At 38.6% G+C, this 19,422-nt stretch overlaps 1 protein-coding gene across 1 annotated transcript; it reads left to right on the forward strand.

Moving 5' to 3' along the window:
• Nucleotides 1-4,087: 4,087 nt before the first annotated feature.
• LOC107768514 (uncharacterized) lies at nucleotides 4,088-11,101 on the forward strand. The gene is made up of 9 exons (XM_016587646.2): nucleotides 4,088-4,303; nucleotides 4,570-4,685; nucleotides 5,117-5,174; nucleotides 5,254-5,403; nucleotides 5,514-5,724; nucleotides 6,095-6,140; nucleotides 9,997-10,117; nucleotides 10,200-10,272; nucleotides 10,629-11,101. The coding sequence occupies exons 1-9, from the start codon at nucleotides 4,219-4,221 to the stop codon at nucleotides 10,861-10,863; spliced, it is 1,095 nt and encodes a 364-aa protein (XP_016443132.1). The 5' UTR covers nucleotides 4,088-4,218; the 3' UTR covers nucleotides 10,864-11,101.
• Nucleotides 11,102-19,422: the final 8,321 nt, after the last annotated feature.

Consider the following 19,422-nt stretch of genomic DNA (forward strand, 5'->3'; position numbering starts at 1 on the left):
AGACACAAATTGAAACAAAACATGAACAGACATTTAATCACTCACATGGACCAAACAGAAATGAAGAAAAGAAAGCAAGACTCACCTCAAACCTTGAAAAATCAAAACCTTGACTCGGATTTGGACAGACCTTTCTTAAGGCTGAACGGACTTTAATCGAAGTGTTTCTCAGATGAGAAACACTTCGATTAAGGTCCTTTAGTCCTTAATTTCTTTGGCTCGAACGGGTATGAACCAGTGACGAGGAACCTTGTGGTTTCAAAACTCAGATCTAGGATTCGTGCTTCCCTGGTCATATTCGGACCAAACCAAGTATGGTTTGGTCACGAGGGGGGTCTGGGGAGTGTCTGGTATGAATTTAGGTCCGATCGGTGTAGATTAGGTTCCGACTCGAATCTTCAAATGAAGATTCGAGAAGGTCGGATAGGATTCGAGGTGTGTGGTTGGTAGATTCGGGTTCAGGACGGCATGGGGGTTCCGTGGTGTTAAGGGGAAGGTCACCGGCATCCATGCCGCCGGCTTTCATGGCGAAAGTACACAGGGGCGGCTAGGGTTTAGGGGCCTGGTCTGTGGAGACGAAGGCTGGGGTATTGGATAGGGGGCAGGGTAAGGTTATGAACTTATATAGTTAGTGGGTGGATTGATCTCAACCGTTAGATCAATCTAGATCTACGGTCTGGATCTGATGGCTTAAGTGGAACGGTGTCGTTTCAAGGGTAAAGGGTTGGGGTCGGTCCGGGTGAGACGGGTCGGGTTTATTGGTGGGTTATGGGGAAGTGATCTTGGCCGTTGATCAGTCTGAGATCAACGGCCCAGACCACACTGGATTGAAACGACGTCGTTTGGACTCTCTAGGCATCAGCTGGCCTTGGACCGGGCAGGCCTGGTTTGGGCGTTGTTTGTTTTGGGCCAATTTTAATAAATTGGCCCAATCCGGAGGGGGAAGATTATTTCTTTTTTTTTCTTTTTTTTTTATTTTGAAAACAAAACTAAGCAAAAAAAATCAAATTAAAAATTAAATACACACTCAACACAATTATTTGCAAACACAATAAAATATTTCAGAACAGGTAAAATCAAACAAATCAAAATCACGGACGAAGATGCCTATTTATGATTTTCTATTTAACGACCGGATTACGGTTCGAATTATGCATGACCCCCACATTTTTTATTTTGTTTTAAATAAATAAATAAATAAAAATGGGCAAAAGTCACAAATAAATCAACAAAGTGCCGCACAGAAATCCAAAATTGTACAGCAGGACCAATTTTTATTATTTTTTAATTCTTTTGGAGTGATTGCCGTACGAAACAAAAATCACGTGCTCACAAGGACGAATGGAAGAAGGGTATCTGCCAACATCCCATGGACGAGGGTTATCGGAAGGAAATTACTCTTCGAAGTCTTTAGTTATAACGAGACTTCTGGGATAATGGTACTCACTATAGGAGGAGCAGCCTCATCAGCTTTGCCTTTGTTCTTTGAGGAACTAAGGTTTTTAGAAGAAGAAGCCATTCTATGTTAGAGAAGAAGGAAATTTTTTTCTCTTATGAAGAAAATTAAAGAAAGGTTGAAGAACAAAGTACAAGTTGAATGAAGAGAGTTTGCGAAAGTTTGAAGAATTATGAAGTGAGAATGAAGGAGCTTGATGCGTATAAGTAAAAGTTTAGGCGGCTAAACTCGTGACCATAATTACCTCGATAGTCGGCAAAAGTTACGTTGAATCATGGGATGACGCGTGTTCGGAGCATTAAATGCGAAGAGACGTGCGTCTAATCAACCATCAGAAACTTTTCAGAGGGGTCAGTAAATTTCCCGCCAAAAAGAATGATTTTACCAACTTTCCGGTGACACAAAGTTATGCCACTAGAAAGTAGGGGGACTATCTGCATAGGGTAAAATATATAATATTAAATGATCGCATAAGGAAGTGACACGTGGAGCCGAAGGCAGGGGATAGCTGAAACCGAAAGCAACTATTCTGTCTGTTACTGGAAAGAATGATACTCATAAAGATAAAATAAATACTTTCCACCCGGTAGCATTGAATGAAGAATGTTCTACAGCATTTAGTACACCATCCGTTACAAAGAATATGACATTTATGCCCATCATTACACATTCTTCAATGACCCTCATAATTGACATTAAAGAAGAGCTTGATCCTAGGACCTTGTTCCTTAGGTGCAATGATCAGTTCCAACCCTACACCACTACAAAGTGGCAAGAGCGGTCGATGCAGCTTTTACCCGAAAGGTCGGGATCGAATCCACAGAGAGCTAATATATGCTTGGAATTGGGTTCCTATCTAATCTAGCAATGTGCGATATTCTTAATTGCACTTCCAATCATTCTTTGTTTGTTTACTATTCTACTTTAATACTAATGATGCGGGAAAATAAGCTAAGTATGATATTTTTGTAAGATTTTCTTAATTGGTCTAAAGACACTAGGGAAATGACTTGCACCTAGGTGGGTATCTAACGGGATCTAAAACTTAGGATAAATTTGTTATAATTGGGATCTTGATATAGACATTGCACATAACTACTCACTTTATACCTCTCGGTAGTTTGAGTGACTTTGCCCTAATTGGCTTTCTCAAACCCAATTGGGTGTTCAAACAATGCAAACAAAATTGGCTCAAGTCGGGTATTACTATCTCTAGATTTAACTCTTTAATTGGGACTATCAATCTCTTGAATGCACCCCAATTCCTTGTTGGCCTGAATTTCCTAGACTTAGTCTCTCTTTCTCAAGAAGAGCCTAAGTCAAAAAGGCACAAATCAGTGTTTGTAACCACCAATTCAACATTTAAAGCATAAATCAAGCCAAATATCATTCACCCATAAACATTTAAGCCCTAAAATTGAAGACCCATTAAATACTCGCACTAGGGTTGAACCACAACCCTAGCTAATGGGTTTAGCTACTCATCATCAAAGAAGAAATCAAAGATTGAGATAAAATATGAGTCATAAAAAGTAATTACAAGATTAAAATCTAAGTTTAATTACTAAAGATGTTCTAAAATTACTCAAAGAGGTAAAAGGAGGCGGTTCACGTGCTCTACAAAACAACCGATGACCTAAAAATATGAAAAAGAACTATTTATACACAACTAAATTTTTCGAACAAAAATGCTCCTACGGAGGTACCACTGACACCGAAAAATGGACCGCTGCAGCGCTATGACTACCGCGGCTACGCAAAATCAAGCGCGGACCGCGCACCACTTTTGGTTCTATGAATCTGGCTTCCGCTAAGGGCGATAAAATGGCCGCGGCCGCGCAGTTTCACCACGGGCAGCGGTAACTTATTAAGCTCAAAATTACAGCTCTCTGAACTTTGCCACCACTGAGAGCGAAGTCAAGACCGCCTCAGCGGTGGACCCTCCGCGTCCGCGTTTGTTTCTTCGTTGTCAGCGCTCTTTTGACCTAGCTTTTGAACTTGTGCAGGTTTCACTCCTTTTTGAGCTGGTTATGACTTCCTTATCTCTTTTTGACCAAACACTGCAAACAAGCACAATAAGTTAGCTTTCGGGAATACTTGTACACACTTTTAATCCAAAACCTAAGCAAAAAGGAGCATAAAATAGGTTAGCATCCATAATTATCATGCAGCTATAAATAGTGAGCTCCATTATCATTGTAGAGGACACGAATTTTTTGGCAAACATACGCCATACTCTATTCAAAGCTTAATAGAACTTATTTTGAGAGTGATTTTCTCAAATGTACTTTTTTAAAAAGTGCTTTTTGCGAGAAGTAGTTTGTGTTTGGCTAATTAATTTGAAAAACACTTTTGAACAGTAATTAGTGTTTGACCAAGCTTTTGAAAAGTATTTTTTGTGAGAAGTAGTTTGTGTTTGGCTAATTAATTTGAAAAACACTTTTGAACAGTATTTTTCTCAAAAGTGCTTTTAAGATAAGCTACTTTTTTTCTGCTTCTACTCAAAAATACTTTTTCCTTCCAAAAGTTTGGCCGAACACCTCAATTGTTGACCAAAAGTACTTTTGGCAAAAAAAAAGACAGGACTATAAGTTTGGGAGTCAAATTGTTTCCGCCAAAAAGAATAAAAGTGTCCCGAGCATTCTAGTCATTCCGTCATCTGGGAGAGAGCTGCGCGCTCATCTGACTTGCACGAAAAGTAACTTACATAAACCTCGAAAATCCAAAACCCAAAAACCCTAAGCTCAGTTTCAGAAATCGCCATGGCAGCCACCAAGTCACCTTCTGACGAGCCATCAAAAGCTTCACCAGCGTATATGAACTACTCAAATGACCATCATTTCTTTGGTAAACTGCTTATACTTTTTCTCATTGCAACTCCCCATTGTATTTTCCGACTCTGTGATCAATCAATAAACTATAATGCAAAGTCGAACACACACTAACACGCAAATATGTAATAATTAATTTGTTGTTAGTAGTACTAATATATTACATAGCGTAATTAATTGATTGAGACAAATATTTTCGTTTAAAGTTTAATTTTGTGGTTGAATAATGGAAACTTTTGGGCTCGATTAGTTCAAACTGAAGTGTTTAATTGTTGTATCCAGTGTGGAGAGAGTTCGTATGGGGAGCTATTGCTGGAGCTTTTGGGGAAGGAATGATGCACCCGATTGATACTGTGAAGACCCGGATACAGAGCCAAGCCATTTTCAGTGGATGCCAGGTAGTTATATAATGTTAAAAAATGTGCAATGTACGCAATGCGTTTCTCTAAAATGTCCTGTATGATCATCCATATGTGCTTCTCTTATTGTATAATTTGAGGAAGAGGTAAATTCAGTATTTTGAGTTAGTGGGTGCAAAGTACCATTGCACCTATTATTCATTGTGGTAATTGGTCTTAAACTTAGTATTTTTTTCTTTTAAATTTCTGTATTTCACTATGTAAATATTGGTGGAGTCAAAGATAGAGGGTACACCAAGCTTGACACAATTATAGTATATTTTTTAAAATTGTTCAACAATATAAACAAGTCAATCTTCAGGCCGCGGACACCCATGCACCTTCTGTTGCGACTCTGCATCCACATCAAATTTTGATTTGCGTGAATGTATTAATTACATTGTATAATAATTTCCTTGTGTTATTTTCAGAACCAGAAAAGCATACTGCAAATGATACGAACTGTTTGGGTTACCAATGGATTAACTGGTATTTCATTTGTCTTGGCGCTTATCTTGAACCGATTTGTATGTGATTTTAAATAAAACACTGCCACTTTTGCTGCTAGGATTTTACAGAGGAGTAACGCCAGGGGTCACTGGTTCTCTTGCCACGGGTGCGACATACTTTGGCGTTATAGAGTCAACCAAGAAGTGGGTAGAAGAATCACATCCGAGCCTTAGTGGCCATTGGGCACATTTCATTGCCGGTGCTATTGGTAACCTTATTGTTCGTGGCTTCTCCTGATTCATACTCATTAGCTTCATTGGATATGTTATGCTGCACTTTTAGAATTCTGAATTATTAGTTGTTCAATCTGCATTTCAGGAGATACACTTGGATCTTTCATTTATGTTCCATGTGAAGTGATAAAGCAGCGCATGCAGGTTCAAGGCACCAGTAAGTATTGGGCTTCTGTTGCCTTGAAGGATGGAAGTTGTGTTACACAGGGCCCAAACATGTATGGTTATTATTCAGGAATGTTTCAGGCTGGTTGCTCTATATGGAAAGAACAAGGTCCAAAGGGTTTATATGCAGGGTACAGTTTTTCATGTCATTCTTTTTTATAGTTGGCTGCATAATTCTCAGTATCAAGTAGAAAAGCAATTTATTCATGATCACATGTCTGTGTATATGATAGCAGTACTCTGTGTTTCGCATGTAGTCACTGTCCCAAGCACATTAGGTTTTAATTATGAACAGAAAAAGATTAGGTGGCGAATTAGGAGCCTAACTTCTATATTATGTGCATTGTGCACTGAATACCATCTCTGCTAGGTCGAGGCTGTTCATTAAATTATGTTAAACTGTTTGACGATGACAACTGTTTCTAATGTTTCTTCTGATGTATTTTCACAATCAAACTTAGCTGTTTTGGATGCTAACTTCCTTCACCATTTCATTTGCAGATACTTCTCTACACTTGTCAGAGACGTGCCCTTTGCTGGTTTGATGGTATATCGGTCATGACTCAAATTTCATTTTCTTTCTTTCCTTTTGTTTGAAGATGGATTGTGTGCTTAGTCTGACTCTCCAATTTACTTTATCTGCTAGACTTGCTAGACTTGTTGATGTCAGACAATTGACTGCATCTTCTTGTGGCTGAAAATTTATAGAGAACTTATGAATTTAAGATGTTTCACACCGAGTAAGGTTATATGGGTTGGGTGATGAGTTGTGGAGAAGAAGAGAAGCAATGAAAATGAGGGTGCTGATGAGCAGGATCATAGTGTAACCTAGGGTATCTAGTGGCTTGTGACTTCTGGTATGTATTGGAAAACATATGTCAGATGTTGTGTTCCAATCAAGGATATAATGGTGTCAGTTTGGTATACTATGTAGAAGCTTAGCCCTTCTTTGTCTGGATTCAAGTTGGTTCAATATTCACGGTCTTGTGCTTTATTGGGCTACTCAGAGCTAATGACTTCTTGAAGTTGAAGATATATGATCAAACAATCTCGAGCTTGGCTCAAACAGTAAACTTAAATATGTGAAGCTTGATTGAGCCAACCTAGTTCAAATTCAATCCAAGCGCAAATTCAATCCTATAGAAGGATGCTCTATTTTCAGTACTTTCTTGGTATTGTTTAATAAAATTCTTTACCTTTGCATTTTTTTTTAAAAGTTTCCATCCAGTAAAAAGATAAACCAGGGAAACCTATAGATCTTTTTTCTTACTAAAATCTGACAGAAAAGAAACTTAATTTGATAACAAAAAAATCTCTATCTATATGGTTCAAGTAACAGTTGATTTGAAGAATGTTCAAGCTATAAAATGTTGGAAACACTATTTTGTTCCAATTTAAGCTGACTGCGAAAACAATTAAATTATTAGTACCTTATTAAAAACTGACTGCGAAAACAATTAAATTATTAGTACTTTATTAAAAACTGACTGTTACATTAAAACCTCTGTTGTACAAAACGATCTTCTCTGCTATTAATCATTATGAATCTCTTAAATCAGAATATTGCACCTGTAATCCAAATACATGTGACTTTAATGTGATGCTATGAAGAGGCATTCTGAAATGGATGGCTCTATTCTTAAAGATGGTAGGGCTTCAAAATTCATAGGCTGGGAGGAGTAATAGTAGAATATAGGAGAAGGAAAGACGTAGATATCTGGAGTAAGGGAACAGCTGATTGACAGAGGGTGAGAGATGGAAAGGATGGAAACAACAGCGAGACCTATGGTTTTGGAAGTCCTATAGAGCAGAGATACATGTATGCATAAATAAACTTAAAGAAGAGAACAATTAAGCCTGCTGAGCAGCAGAAGGCTTACAAACCTGGTGAGCAAGATTTTTTTAGGCTTGAAAGTACGGATTGGGGAGGCTTGAGCTTTTCCGGGGATGAGCAAGGTGAAGCTTCAACCAAACTGAGCTTCTTTAGCTCGTAATCAAACTGGTCTAACTCGCGCCCCTACTTGAAATATCTGCATATAGATATCACTTCTCGTTTTCGATTGCATCAGCAAATAAACAACTTGAGTAGAAACTTATTTATTGAGACAAAGCTCTATTAACTAGACTAAAATGAGCTCTTTTAATTCTTTTAACTAAACTGAATATCAAGAAGCAATTACAAGCCCCCATATTAGTCTCTGTATCTTTCAATTCCTTGCAGTCTATAATAGCTGCATTGGAAGTTTATGCGAAGTAAACATTCGCCTTATGCTTTTTTCCCCTTCCTTTTTGCCCCTTTTTTTAATTTAATGAATACACTTGAATTCTGAGATTGCTGAGAGACGGTTCGGTGAATTGGTTAAAAAGAAAAGAAAAGAAGAAAAAATAACACAGCAACTTCGTCACTGTAGTTCCTGAATCTGCAATTCACTTCCCTGTGACGAGGCCAATGTGTATTGGAATTTCCTGCTTATACTCTGTCAAATTCTAATATAGTTTAAGATATCGTCTCACAGAGACTAGATAGTCTATGCTACTGACTTGTAATATTTTAACTACTATTTGAGAGAATCAAATTGATGAAAGGTGGGTGAGGTTTAAAATTTGTTAATTACTTAAACAAAACAAATAAAATTTGGAAGATTTATAATTTTAAAAAAGAGTTGTGAATCATTGAATTCACTTGATAATATTACTATAATAAAATCTCAATTTCTACATTTATTTCTTTAAAGAATAATTTCTTACTAATACAATTATATTTTGCTCACTAAGAAATAATCAATTAATAACACTCCGTGAGAATTATGTTAATTAATCAACTTAAGACTAGTGACGTTTAAACCGAAATATTTTTCTTGCTTGAATTGTTCTAAAAGAAAGTAAAAACTTCGTGAGAATATTTTTACTAAGGATCAATAATCTTGCCTACAATAATTCCTCCGTGAGAATTAAAACTGAGGCAAGCAAGATTACTGACTTGAAATAATAGTTTATTGAAAAATTACTTTCACTTTACTATTTTATTCATCAGTTGTTGTATATTAATTTTGCTCCGCAAGAATTACAAAATTAAATGAATAACTTAGAGATAAAATATATAGATATGATAATAGAGCAATTAAAACCCATCATTTCAGCACAGTATGAAATGTAAATAAAAAATTTCAAGCTAAGAATATATAAAAATTGAGATAGTATTATAAAATATATCAAGCTTCATCAGCTATCCCAACGAAAAGAGATTACTCCATTATGGAGTAATAAAAGCTAAAAAGGATATTTAGAAAACTAGAAATATTTTTACTACAAGAAAAGAAGACCAAGACTAGTTCTTGTCTTCTAAAGATTGGATTTCCTTATACAAAGAGAGCTTGCTATTTATAGGAAAAGATGAGTAGCTTTTGTCATGTTCCACTTTTGCGAATGTGAAATCCATGTATGCGAAGTGATCTTTGTGTACGTAGATTCCATATATGCAACTATGACACTTGTGCTTCACTCTTGACTTCATGAGTTAGTCTTGCAAATGTAGGTTCCATGTATACGAATGTGACCTTTGCAAATATAGATTTCACACATGCATGTATGACTCTTTTGCTTCCATTCTTGACTTCATGAGTCGGACTTGCAAATGTAGGTTCCATGTATGCAAATGTGACCTTTGCGTATATAGATTCCACATATGCATCTATAGCTCTTTTGCTTCCATTCTTGACTTCATGTGTTAGACTTGCAAATGTAGGTTCCATGTATGCAAATATGACCTTGCGTATATAGATCCCACATATGCAACTATGCTCCTTTTCATCTCTAATTATCTCTTTCCATAAACCCATATGTATATTCCACATTTGCGAATACGAAGATGATATGTGCAATTATGGGTTTGCTTTATTCTCTTGTCTTTTAGCCTCTTTCCTTCGTTTTCATAATTTCTTCTTCCTACAAGATTTGTTAGAAAATATTCGAGGATAGGATATCATTATTCATATTTTATTTTAAAAACTTATTTTTTTAAATATGAAATTACATGAATAATTATATCCATCACCCTGCTCTTTTGCTAAATGGAGATGGTCCAATGTCCAGTCCATTAGGAACTATGCTCCGAGTATGATTGCATCGATGAGTTCTGACTTGATTGTTCCACGTATTTTTCACAGTAGAGACAATTTCCATGGTTTGGATTTAACATCGTAACTTGATAAGAATCAAGTTTCTTCTACTTGTGTAGGCCATCATTCCCCTAATATTGTTTCCTTCAAAATTCTAAGATTTGCTGTTGATCTGTGATGTTTTGATGACACACTTTTCAATTCAAATCTAATGTAACTATGTTTTTATATATGTTTCTGTTATATTAATTCTTTTTTAACTTTAGTAAATATTCAAATTCATAGGTTACTTTCTATGAGGCTTTGAAAAGCATGACTGAGTATGGGAAGCTGAAGTGGTTTAACAACCTTAGTTATCACTCAAATGGATCTATTGAGGGCCTCCTTTTGGGAGGACTAGCCGGGGGTATGTACTACTCTCCCCTTGTTAAAGCACTATAACGATAGTTGTATTTTAATATGCAATGACGTTTCCATCTCATTCACAGGTTTAAGTGCGTATGTCACCACTCCCTTGGATGTTATCAAAACAAGATTACAAGTGCAAGGAACAACATTAAGGTGCTCATCTGTCTATAACTTATCTTTTTGTTGCAATGTTAACCCTTTCACTAAAATTTAAAATCTTTTGAAAAATACAACATTGAATGTAAGACGTAGCTTCTTACTACTTGTAAAACTCCTGCGTTACATCCCTCAAAATAAGAAAAAGCCTTTTTGGTTATTCAAACACCATCCTGAATTAGTAAACTTATATATTCTCTTACTTTTTGCACAGCTGTACTAATAAACCCGAGGCTAGCTTTTTGTTAATTATTTTTGGTGCTTGGTAATACCTCGTGCTATGTTGAAAGATATGACATCATCCGTGATTTTTTCATATATCCAAGTTCTGCATTGTTAATGTGGGTTGCCAGGTATAGCGGCTGGCTGGACGCTGTTCAGAAGATTTGGATGACTGAAGGTGTTAGGGGGATGTTTAGAGGTAGCATTCCTCGAATAACATGGTACATTCCAGCTTCTGCTCTTACATTCATGGCGGTTGAGTTTTTGAGGGAGCATTTTAATGAGGAGTTGGACAATGATAAACTGCAAGATGTTGCTAGCTTGTCAGTGGAGACAACAAGTTCTTCCTTGCAAGAGGTGTCATGAATATCATATTGCTTGTAAATTGCTATTAATATTGCACCATTTTTTAAATAGATGCTTCTGTACAAATGACATGGAACCATTGAATTTTTTTGAAAGTTCCTAGCAAATCAAAGTGAAATATTCATTAGGCTTTAGTATTTGCAAATTTCTTCTTTTTCTCATTGTTCATACAGTTGTATCTACTCTGTAATCTGCCATACATTTAAAGTTTTCCTCCCTTCAGAAAGTACTTTGTAGCTTTATGCATAAATTCATTGTGGGATCTTCTTCAAACGATGATCTCATCGTGTCTTATCAACCTTCATTTGATAAAGAAAACCGTGGACGTATAACGCTTGACGGTATTTATTCATTTCTTAATCATCGTAAGTTCAAATAAAACTAGCTGTTTCTTTTTTCTTGACGGAATTTTTTTATAGTATGATTAACATATACCAACACTTCAACTTAAGGAAAGCCTGTATCTATTTCAGTGTGTATTTTTGCACTACTTAAGTAAGCCTATATCACAAAGGCTTACTATGTTTAGAATAATGATACTACAATTGACTATGATGAACTTTGTCATGCAATGCTGGGAGACTCAGGCCACAATCTATTACTAGTTAGCTTGACAACTGAGAATGAGCAACCAAGTAGTTTAAATATTTAACTTCGGGTCGGACCAACCAGATTTCCTACAACTAGTTGAACACGCTTTGGGATAGAAGTCAAAAGGAAATGCTATGCGAAAATTTCTTTAGAAACCAGAACATGTAGCAACATACAATTGCAAGCACCAAACAAAGGTCTTTAGAGTCGATTGATTAACTCATTTGGATTATTTGTAAGGAAATATACCAGAAGTTGGGAAGGCTTGAGGTAGAGTAACTTGATGTTTTACCAATTCTCAATGGACAGCACAAAAAAATGAAAGAATAATAATGTAATGTAAGCCAATTCATGGACCTTTATTGCCGTTCATTTTCAGGGCTAACAAAGATATTACCAGAATTTGACTCCATAAGAAAGTGGAATTAGGCTGATTCCATTGTTGTCAACTAGAAAAAACAACCAACCAAAGGACCATTACGTTTTTTATAGGAAAACAAAAAACAAACGACATCATGAAACAAATGCACAACCTACTCAAAAGAAAACTCTCAAGAAGTTATGGGTAGAGCCACCCTGCCCCGCCCTCAACCCCCACCCCAGTGAAAAGAACCACCACACAGCATCCACAGATTATGTGATGGTTAACAGAAGATAAAGGAAAATTACTAAGACAACTTGGAATGTAACAAGAGATTATAGCCATATATGGAGATTGTCTTCTATCAAAAACACAATCAAGAAAGAAGTTACATTTTCAGTACCAAGGCTAAATAGACCGAAAGGGCAAGTTTCATGTTCTCATGATCTTAGACAATGCTCCATTCTCGAGAAAATAGGTGCTGAGTTCCATTGCCAAGTTGATATGCATATGCCTGAGGATTTGATAGCTCGATTTTATTTATTTATTTTGAGAAGGTAACATATTTGTATATGTACACGGTTAAAATCGGGCCCACCCGATTTCACTAATGGGCCGGGAACAGGGGGATAGTTCGAGGATCGGCACCGTAGTAAATCAGACTGAGATATGAGGATAAGACACCGAGTCCGGGATTCGAAGTATCAGTCGAGGTCGAGACCGATGATGATCGAGACCAAACATGATACACATCGAGCAAGACCGACTATAGCATAATAACAGAAAGGCGAGATATCCGTGACTGACCGAGGATCATGGCGGAAATCTTGGAACGGATCAAATCAAGAACGGTTGTTTAGCCCATCATGGGGTTTACTTCTGTAATTAGAATTGTACCATAAATATGATTCATCTACTATATAAAGAGGGTTCTAATCATTTTTGTGACCATCTTACATTCATGCATATCAAAGCAATACAATACTCTTTTATCTTATACTCTCTTGTTCATCAATTTGTTTCATATTTCTACTCTCACTCATTCAGTTCGAGGGCGACCTAGCTCGAGGGCTAAATTGCATTTCAATACTGGTTTGCATTACTTTGTTGTTTATTTATACTATTAATATATCATCATATTTATCAATTGGTGCTAGGTGAAATTACATATCCTTAAAACCACTTATAAGTTTAATTGTTATCCGATTTTAAGGGTAAACAGTTGGCGCCCACCGTGGGGCTAGGGATAATAGTGATTGCCTAGTATTAATTCTCATAACACACAGTGCTTTACGCTTGTTCTTGTAAGTATCTTTGATTTCAGGATCAACATGTCAAACTCTTAAGTAACACTCATACAGATAGACAATGGCATTGGTTTCCACGGCGAAAACGACAACATAGCCACCTTGGGAAACAGAGTACCTCCAATCAACCCCGATGGACATCCTACCGTGGACCCAATTGACGTCAGCTCCCATATTGCCATTAATGGGAATTTGACCGTCGACCCTAAAAATAGCATCCGCAGAGATGCTCGAGCAGCCGATCAGAACGTACAGAGCGGTGAAGAAGGGGAAATTAGCCTTCGAATGATATTTGAGATGTTGCAAACTCAACAAGCTGCAATAGCACAACTCCAAAAACAGAATCGTGCACCAAGCAAAATCGAGCTCAAGCCATCGCAAGAAGTTGTTCATAGAGCCGAATCGGTGCCAAAGAGATCAAATGAGGGAGAATCGAAGACTAATCCCGCTATTGTAAAATGATGCTCGAGGAACTGACGAAGCGAATCGAGACAGGGGAAAAGAAGATCGAGGAAAATGATAAGAAAGTGGAAACTTATAACTCTAGGGTCGACCAAATCCCGGGGGCACCATCGGTATTGAAAGGTCTTGATTCAAAAAAGTTTGTCCAAAAGCCTTTCCCCCCAGGTGCGACTCCGAAGTCAATCCAAAGAAGTTCCGGATGCCCGAGATTCCGAAGTATAACGGGATGACAGATCCAAACGAACATGTCACCTCATATACATGCGCCATTAAGGGAAATGACTTGGAATATGACGAGATTGAATTCGTGTTGCTGAAGAAATTCGGAGAGACTCTATCAAAAGGTTCCATGATATGGTACCACAATGTCACCTCATTATGGATTCTTTTGTGAAGGCGCACGCTAGAGCTATTAAGGTTGCAACTAGAAAATCGAACCTATTCAAGGTAAGGCAAAAGGAAAACGAGATGCTCAGGGAATTCATATCTCTATTTCAAATGGAACAAATAGATTTGCCACCGGTCACCGACGATTGGGCTACTAAAGCCTTCACTCAAGGTCTCAACGAACGAAGTTCCATAGTTTCGCAAAAATTAAAGCAGAATTTGATCGAATATCCAGCCGTCACTTGGTCCGATGTGCATAATCAATATCAGTAGAAGTTTAGGGTCAAAGACGACCAACTGAGAGCTCCAATTGGTTCGATTTATCCCAACATGCCCGTGGATAGAGTTAAAAGGGACGTCGACCGGGAACCACGATCGAACAGAGACTGATATCATCCATACGGTGGAGATCAAAGAAATAACGGGCCTGGGCGCAACCCCGTTCAGAGTGATAAAAGGAATGATCGGGGACAGAGCTCCCAAGGGCTCATGAGCAAGAGTGGTTTCGATCGGGATACCGGGTCCAAAGAAGCACCTCGATTACCAGAATATAACTTCAGCGTAGATGCTTCCGCCATAGTATCGGCCATTGGGCGTATCAAAGATACCAGTGGCCTCGACCTCTGCAGATCGATCTGGCCCAGAGAAACCCAAACCAAATATGCAAGTATCATGGCACCCATGGCCATAAAACAGAAGATTGCAGACAGCTAAGAGAGGAAATAGCCTGATTATTCAATGAGGGGAACCTTCGAGAATTCTTAAGTGATCGGGCCAAGAACCACTTCAAAAACAAAGATTTGAACAGATGGAACGAGTAGGAAGAGCCACATTATGTGATTTACATGATCGTTGGAGGAGTCGATGTTCCTCAAGGACCGTTATTTGAATGCACAAAGGTAACGATCACAAGGGAAAAATGAACTCGGGACTACTTACCCGAAGAAACCTTGTCTTTCAACGATGAGGATGCGGAAGGGATTGAACAACCTCACAATGATGCACTAGTAATCTCTATCCTTTTGAATAAAATTCAAGTTAAATGTGTGTTGATTGGTCCAGGTAGCTCGGCGAACATAATTTGATCAAGGGTCGTAGAGCAACTCGGCCTCCAAGATCAAATTGTGCCTGCCGCTCGAGTACTTAATGGCTTCAACATGGTGAGTGAAACCACCAAAGGGGAAATCATTTTGCTAGTAAATATGGTCGGGACCATCCAAGAAATAAAGTTCCATGTGATTGAGGGTGACATGAGGTACAACGCACTGCTCGGAAGGCCTTGGATCCATAACATGAGGGCAGTTCCCTCGATGCTTCATCAAGTGCTGAAGTTCCCAACATCGAAAGGAATCAAAACAATGTACAGTGAACAATCTGCCGCCAAAGAAATGTTTGCAATCGATGAAGTAATACCAGTATCAGTTCTTTCATCAGCAAAGGGATCGGAGTCGAAGGGAAAGCAGGAAGTCAAATAGCAACCACAGTCACCAGCCTCGGCCCTATCGAAGGAGCTGGAAATTTTCGAGGATGATGATTACATGATACGTTGATCCTTCAAAATCCCCGATTTTTATGACACAACAAAGTTAACGGTCGAAGAGCTTGAACAAGTCATACTAATCGATCATCTGCCCAATCGAAAGGTATACCTGGGCACGGGGTTAACTCCCGAGCTCAGGAAAAAACTTATTCAATTCCTTTAAGATAACATAGATTATTTTGCTTGGTACCATCTCGATATGACAAGAATCCCACTAGAGATCACTACCTATCGATTAAGGTTGGACCCAATGTTCTGTCCAATAAAGCAAAAGAGAAGGCCCCAGTCCGAGGTTAAGCATGCATTCATCAAAGACGAGGTAACCAAACTTCTCAAAATAGGGTCCATTCAGGAAGTAAAATATCCCGAATGGTTAACAAATATAGTGGTGGTCCGTAAGATGGGAAATAAAATTAGAATATGCATAGACTATAAGGACTTGAACAAGGCCTGCCCTAAGGATTCTTTTCCTTTGCCAAACATCGATCGCATGATCGATGCCATGGCCGGCCATGAGATTCTCAGTTTTCTCGATGCCTACTCCAGGTACAATCAAATATAGATGAACCCGGAGGACCAGGAAAAAACTTCGTTTATCACTAAATACAGTACCTATTGTTATAACATAATGTTGTTCGGACTAAAAAGTACTGATGCAACTTATCAACGCCTAGTAAATCGAATGTTCGAAGAACAAATAGGGAAATCTATGGAATTTTATATTGATGACATGCTAGTTAAGTCCCTGCGAGCAGAGGACCAATTGAAACATTTGCAGGAAACTTTCGATATACTTGTATACGGCTAAAATCGGAGAGTCCGATTTTACGATCATTACAACATTCCATAGCTCGAGGTTCAACCCCGAGGATTCCCAATGTTTGACCTAGGGGTAGTACAAATCGGTGGTTATGATGGACAAATGGAAAACTTCCAAGGCACGTGATTAAAGCTGACCAAGTCTGTTGGGCTTGTGCATGCCCGTACCGTTGCATTAAATGGTTGTACCAACCGCATATCTTCGTAATAAATGCATCTGTACTATGTTAGGATTCCCCCTTATATATAAAGGGGACCCTTATCATTTTGTAATACATATGATATTCAATACAACAACAAGAACATTCTCTGCTCTCTAACTTAAACATATTCTCCCTTGATTTTATTGCTTATATTTATTACATTGCTTACATTTATTGTGTTTCATTATTTTTTCTTAATTTATTACTCATCATTGATCATAAAGAGCCCTCATCAAAGCTCTTAGAAATGTTAAGCCTTCATCAGCTATCCACAACCTAACGTTTTAGCTCGACCTCGAGGCCCAACATAGGCTAGCTTGAGACCCGATTCTCGGATACTCGGTTTGCATATCGATCTATATTCAAGCTCTTACCTTATTTTCTAGTGTCATGCTTAACATCTATTGCTTAACAACTATCATTAAAATAAATCACGTATTTTTAGAACCACAGAATCAAATCTAATTGTAATTACCATTTTCAAGGTAAACAATACTAAGGAGGTACAACATGAAATTCAACCCAGAAAAGTGTGCATTCGGGGTCGGCTCAAGCAAGTTTCTAGGCTTCATGGTGTCTAATCGGGAATCAAGATCAACCCCGATAAAATCAAAGCTATCGAGGATATCAAAGTCATGGATAATGTGAAGGTCGTACAGAGGCTGATCGAGCGCATAGCCGCCCTAGGGCGATTCATCTCGAGGTCCTCAGATAGAAGTCACCGGTTCTTCTCACTTATTAGGAAGAAGAGCAATTTTGCATGGACCCCAGAATGCCAACAAGCCTTAGAAGAACTAAAATGATACCTGTCAATCCCTCCACTACTTCACACCCTGAAAGCGGACGAGCAACTCTACTTATACTTGGCGATCTCGGAAATAGCGGTAAGTGGGGTACTAGTTCGAGAAGAGCAAGGTACGTAATTCCCTATTTACTATGTTAGTGGAACCTTAGGTGAGGTCGAAACTTGATACCCACACTTAGAGAAATTAGTGCTTGCTTTAATAAGCGCATCTAGGAAATTAAAACCATATTTCCAATGTCACCCAATATGTGTTGTAACTACCTATCCCCTCTGTAATATTTTGCATAAACCCGAACTTTCGGGGCGATTGGCCAAATGGGTCGTGAAACTCAGCGAGTACGATATTGAGTATCAACCCCGAACAACCATCAAGTCCAAATCTTGGTAGACTTCGTGCCTGCTTTACGCTAGCCCTTGTACCCGAGGTCAAAATAGAACTGCTATTAAAATCGGGTACATCATCGGGGGTGTGGACTCTCTTCATGTACGGTGCTTCGAACGTGAAAGGGTTCGGGCTGGGCATAGTTTTGAAGCCACCCACAGGTAACATAATTAGACGGTCTATCAAAACTTCGAAGTTAACTAACAATGAGGCTGAGTATGAGGCCATGATTGCAGGTCTCGAGCTGGCTAAAAGTTGGGAGCAGAAGTCATTGAGGCCAAATGCGATTCCCTACTTGTGGTAAACCAAGTCAACAGAACTTTCGAAGTCCGAGAAGATAGAATGCAGAGATACTTGGACAAACTACAGGTAACTTTACATCGATTTAAAGAATGGACCTTACAACACATACCTCGGGAACAGAACAATAAGGCCGATACTTTTGCAAACTTGGGGTCATCGATCAAGGATGACGAACTTAACCTAGGGACTGTCGTACAACTCTCGAGATCAGTAATTGAAGAAGGCCACGCCAAAATAAACTATACAAGTTTGACTTGATTAGAAAAACAAGTACATTGAATACTTAAAGAACGAGAAGTTCCATCAGATCCGAAGGAGTCAAGGACTCTACACACGAAGACATCACAGTTCACTTTGGTTGAGGATGGAACGCTATTCAGAAGGATGTTTGATGGGACATTAGCAATTTGTTTGGGACCAGGAGACACCGACTACGTCCTACAGGAGATTCACGAAGGCACTTGTGTGAACTACTCTGGTGCCGATTCACTAGTTCACAAAGTTATCAGACCATGATATTATTGGGCTGATATGGAAAAGGATACAAAAGAGTTCGTTCGAAAGTGCGACAAATTTCAAAGGTATGCACCGATGATTCGCTAGCCCGGGGAGCAGCTCCACTCGGTCTTATCCCTATGGCCATTCATGAAATGGGAAATGGACATCGTCGGCCCTTTGCCATCGGCCCTAGGTAAAGCTCAGTTTATTTTATTTATGACTGATTATTTTATAAGTGGGTCAAAGCACATGCCTTCGAGAAGGTTAGAGAAAAATAAGTCATAGACTTCATTTGGGACCATATTATATTTCGATTCGGGATGCCCGCCAAAATTGTATGTGATTACAGAAAGCAATTAGTCGGCAGCATAGTGACTAAATTTCTCGAGGATCACAAGATTAAAAGGATTTTATCGACTCCATACCACCCCAGCGAGAACGGACTAGCCGAATCGACCAACAAAACCATCATTCAAAATCTTAAGAAAATACTGATCGACGCTAAGGGAAAATGGAGAGAGATATTGCCCGAGGTTCTTTGGGCGTACTGCACAACATCAAAATCCAGCACAGGGGCAATACCATTCTCTTTGGTCTATGGTGCGGAAGCCCTTATCCTGGACGAGGTCGGGGAACCTAGCCTTAGGTTTTCATATGCAATAGAAGAATCAAATAACGAGGCTATGAACACAAGCCTAGAATTGTTGGATGAAAGACACGAGGCCGCCCTTGTTCGATTGGCCGCACAAAAACAGCGGATCAAAAGGTATTACAACCAAAAAAAACAATCTTCGACACTTTAAAATAGGGTAATTGGTGCTAAGAAAAGCCACCCTCAACACTCGAAACTCGAATGAAGGAAAACTGGGTCCAAACTGGGAGGGACCATATCAGGTCCTCG

This window comes from Nicotiana tabacum, chromosome 20 (assembly GCF_000715075.1).
Source record: "Nicotiana tabacum cultivar K326 chromosome 20, ASM71507v2, whole genome shotgun sequence".
Taxonomy (NCBI): Eukaryota; Viridiplantae; Streptophyta; class Magnoliopsida; order Solanales; family Solanaceae; genus Nicotiana; species Nicotiana tabacum.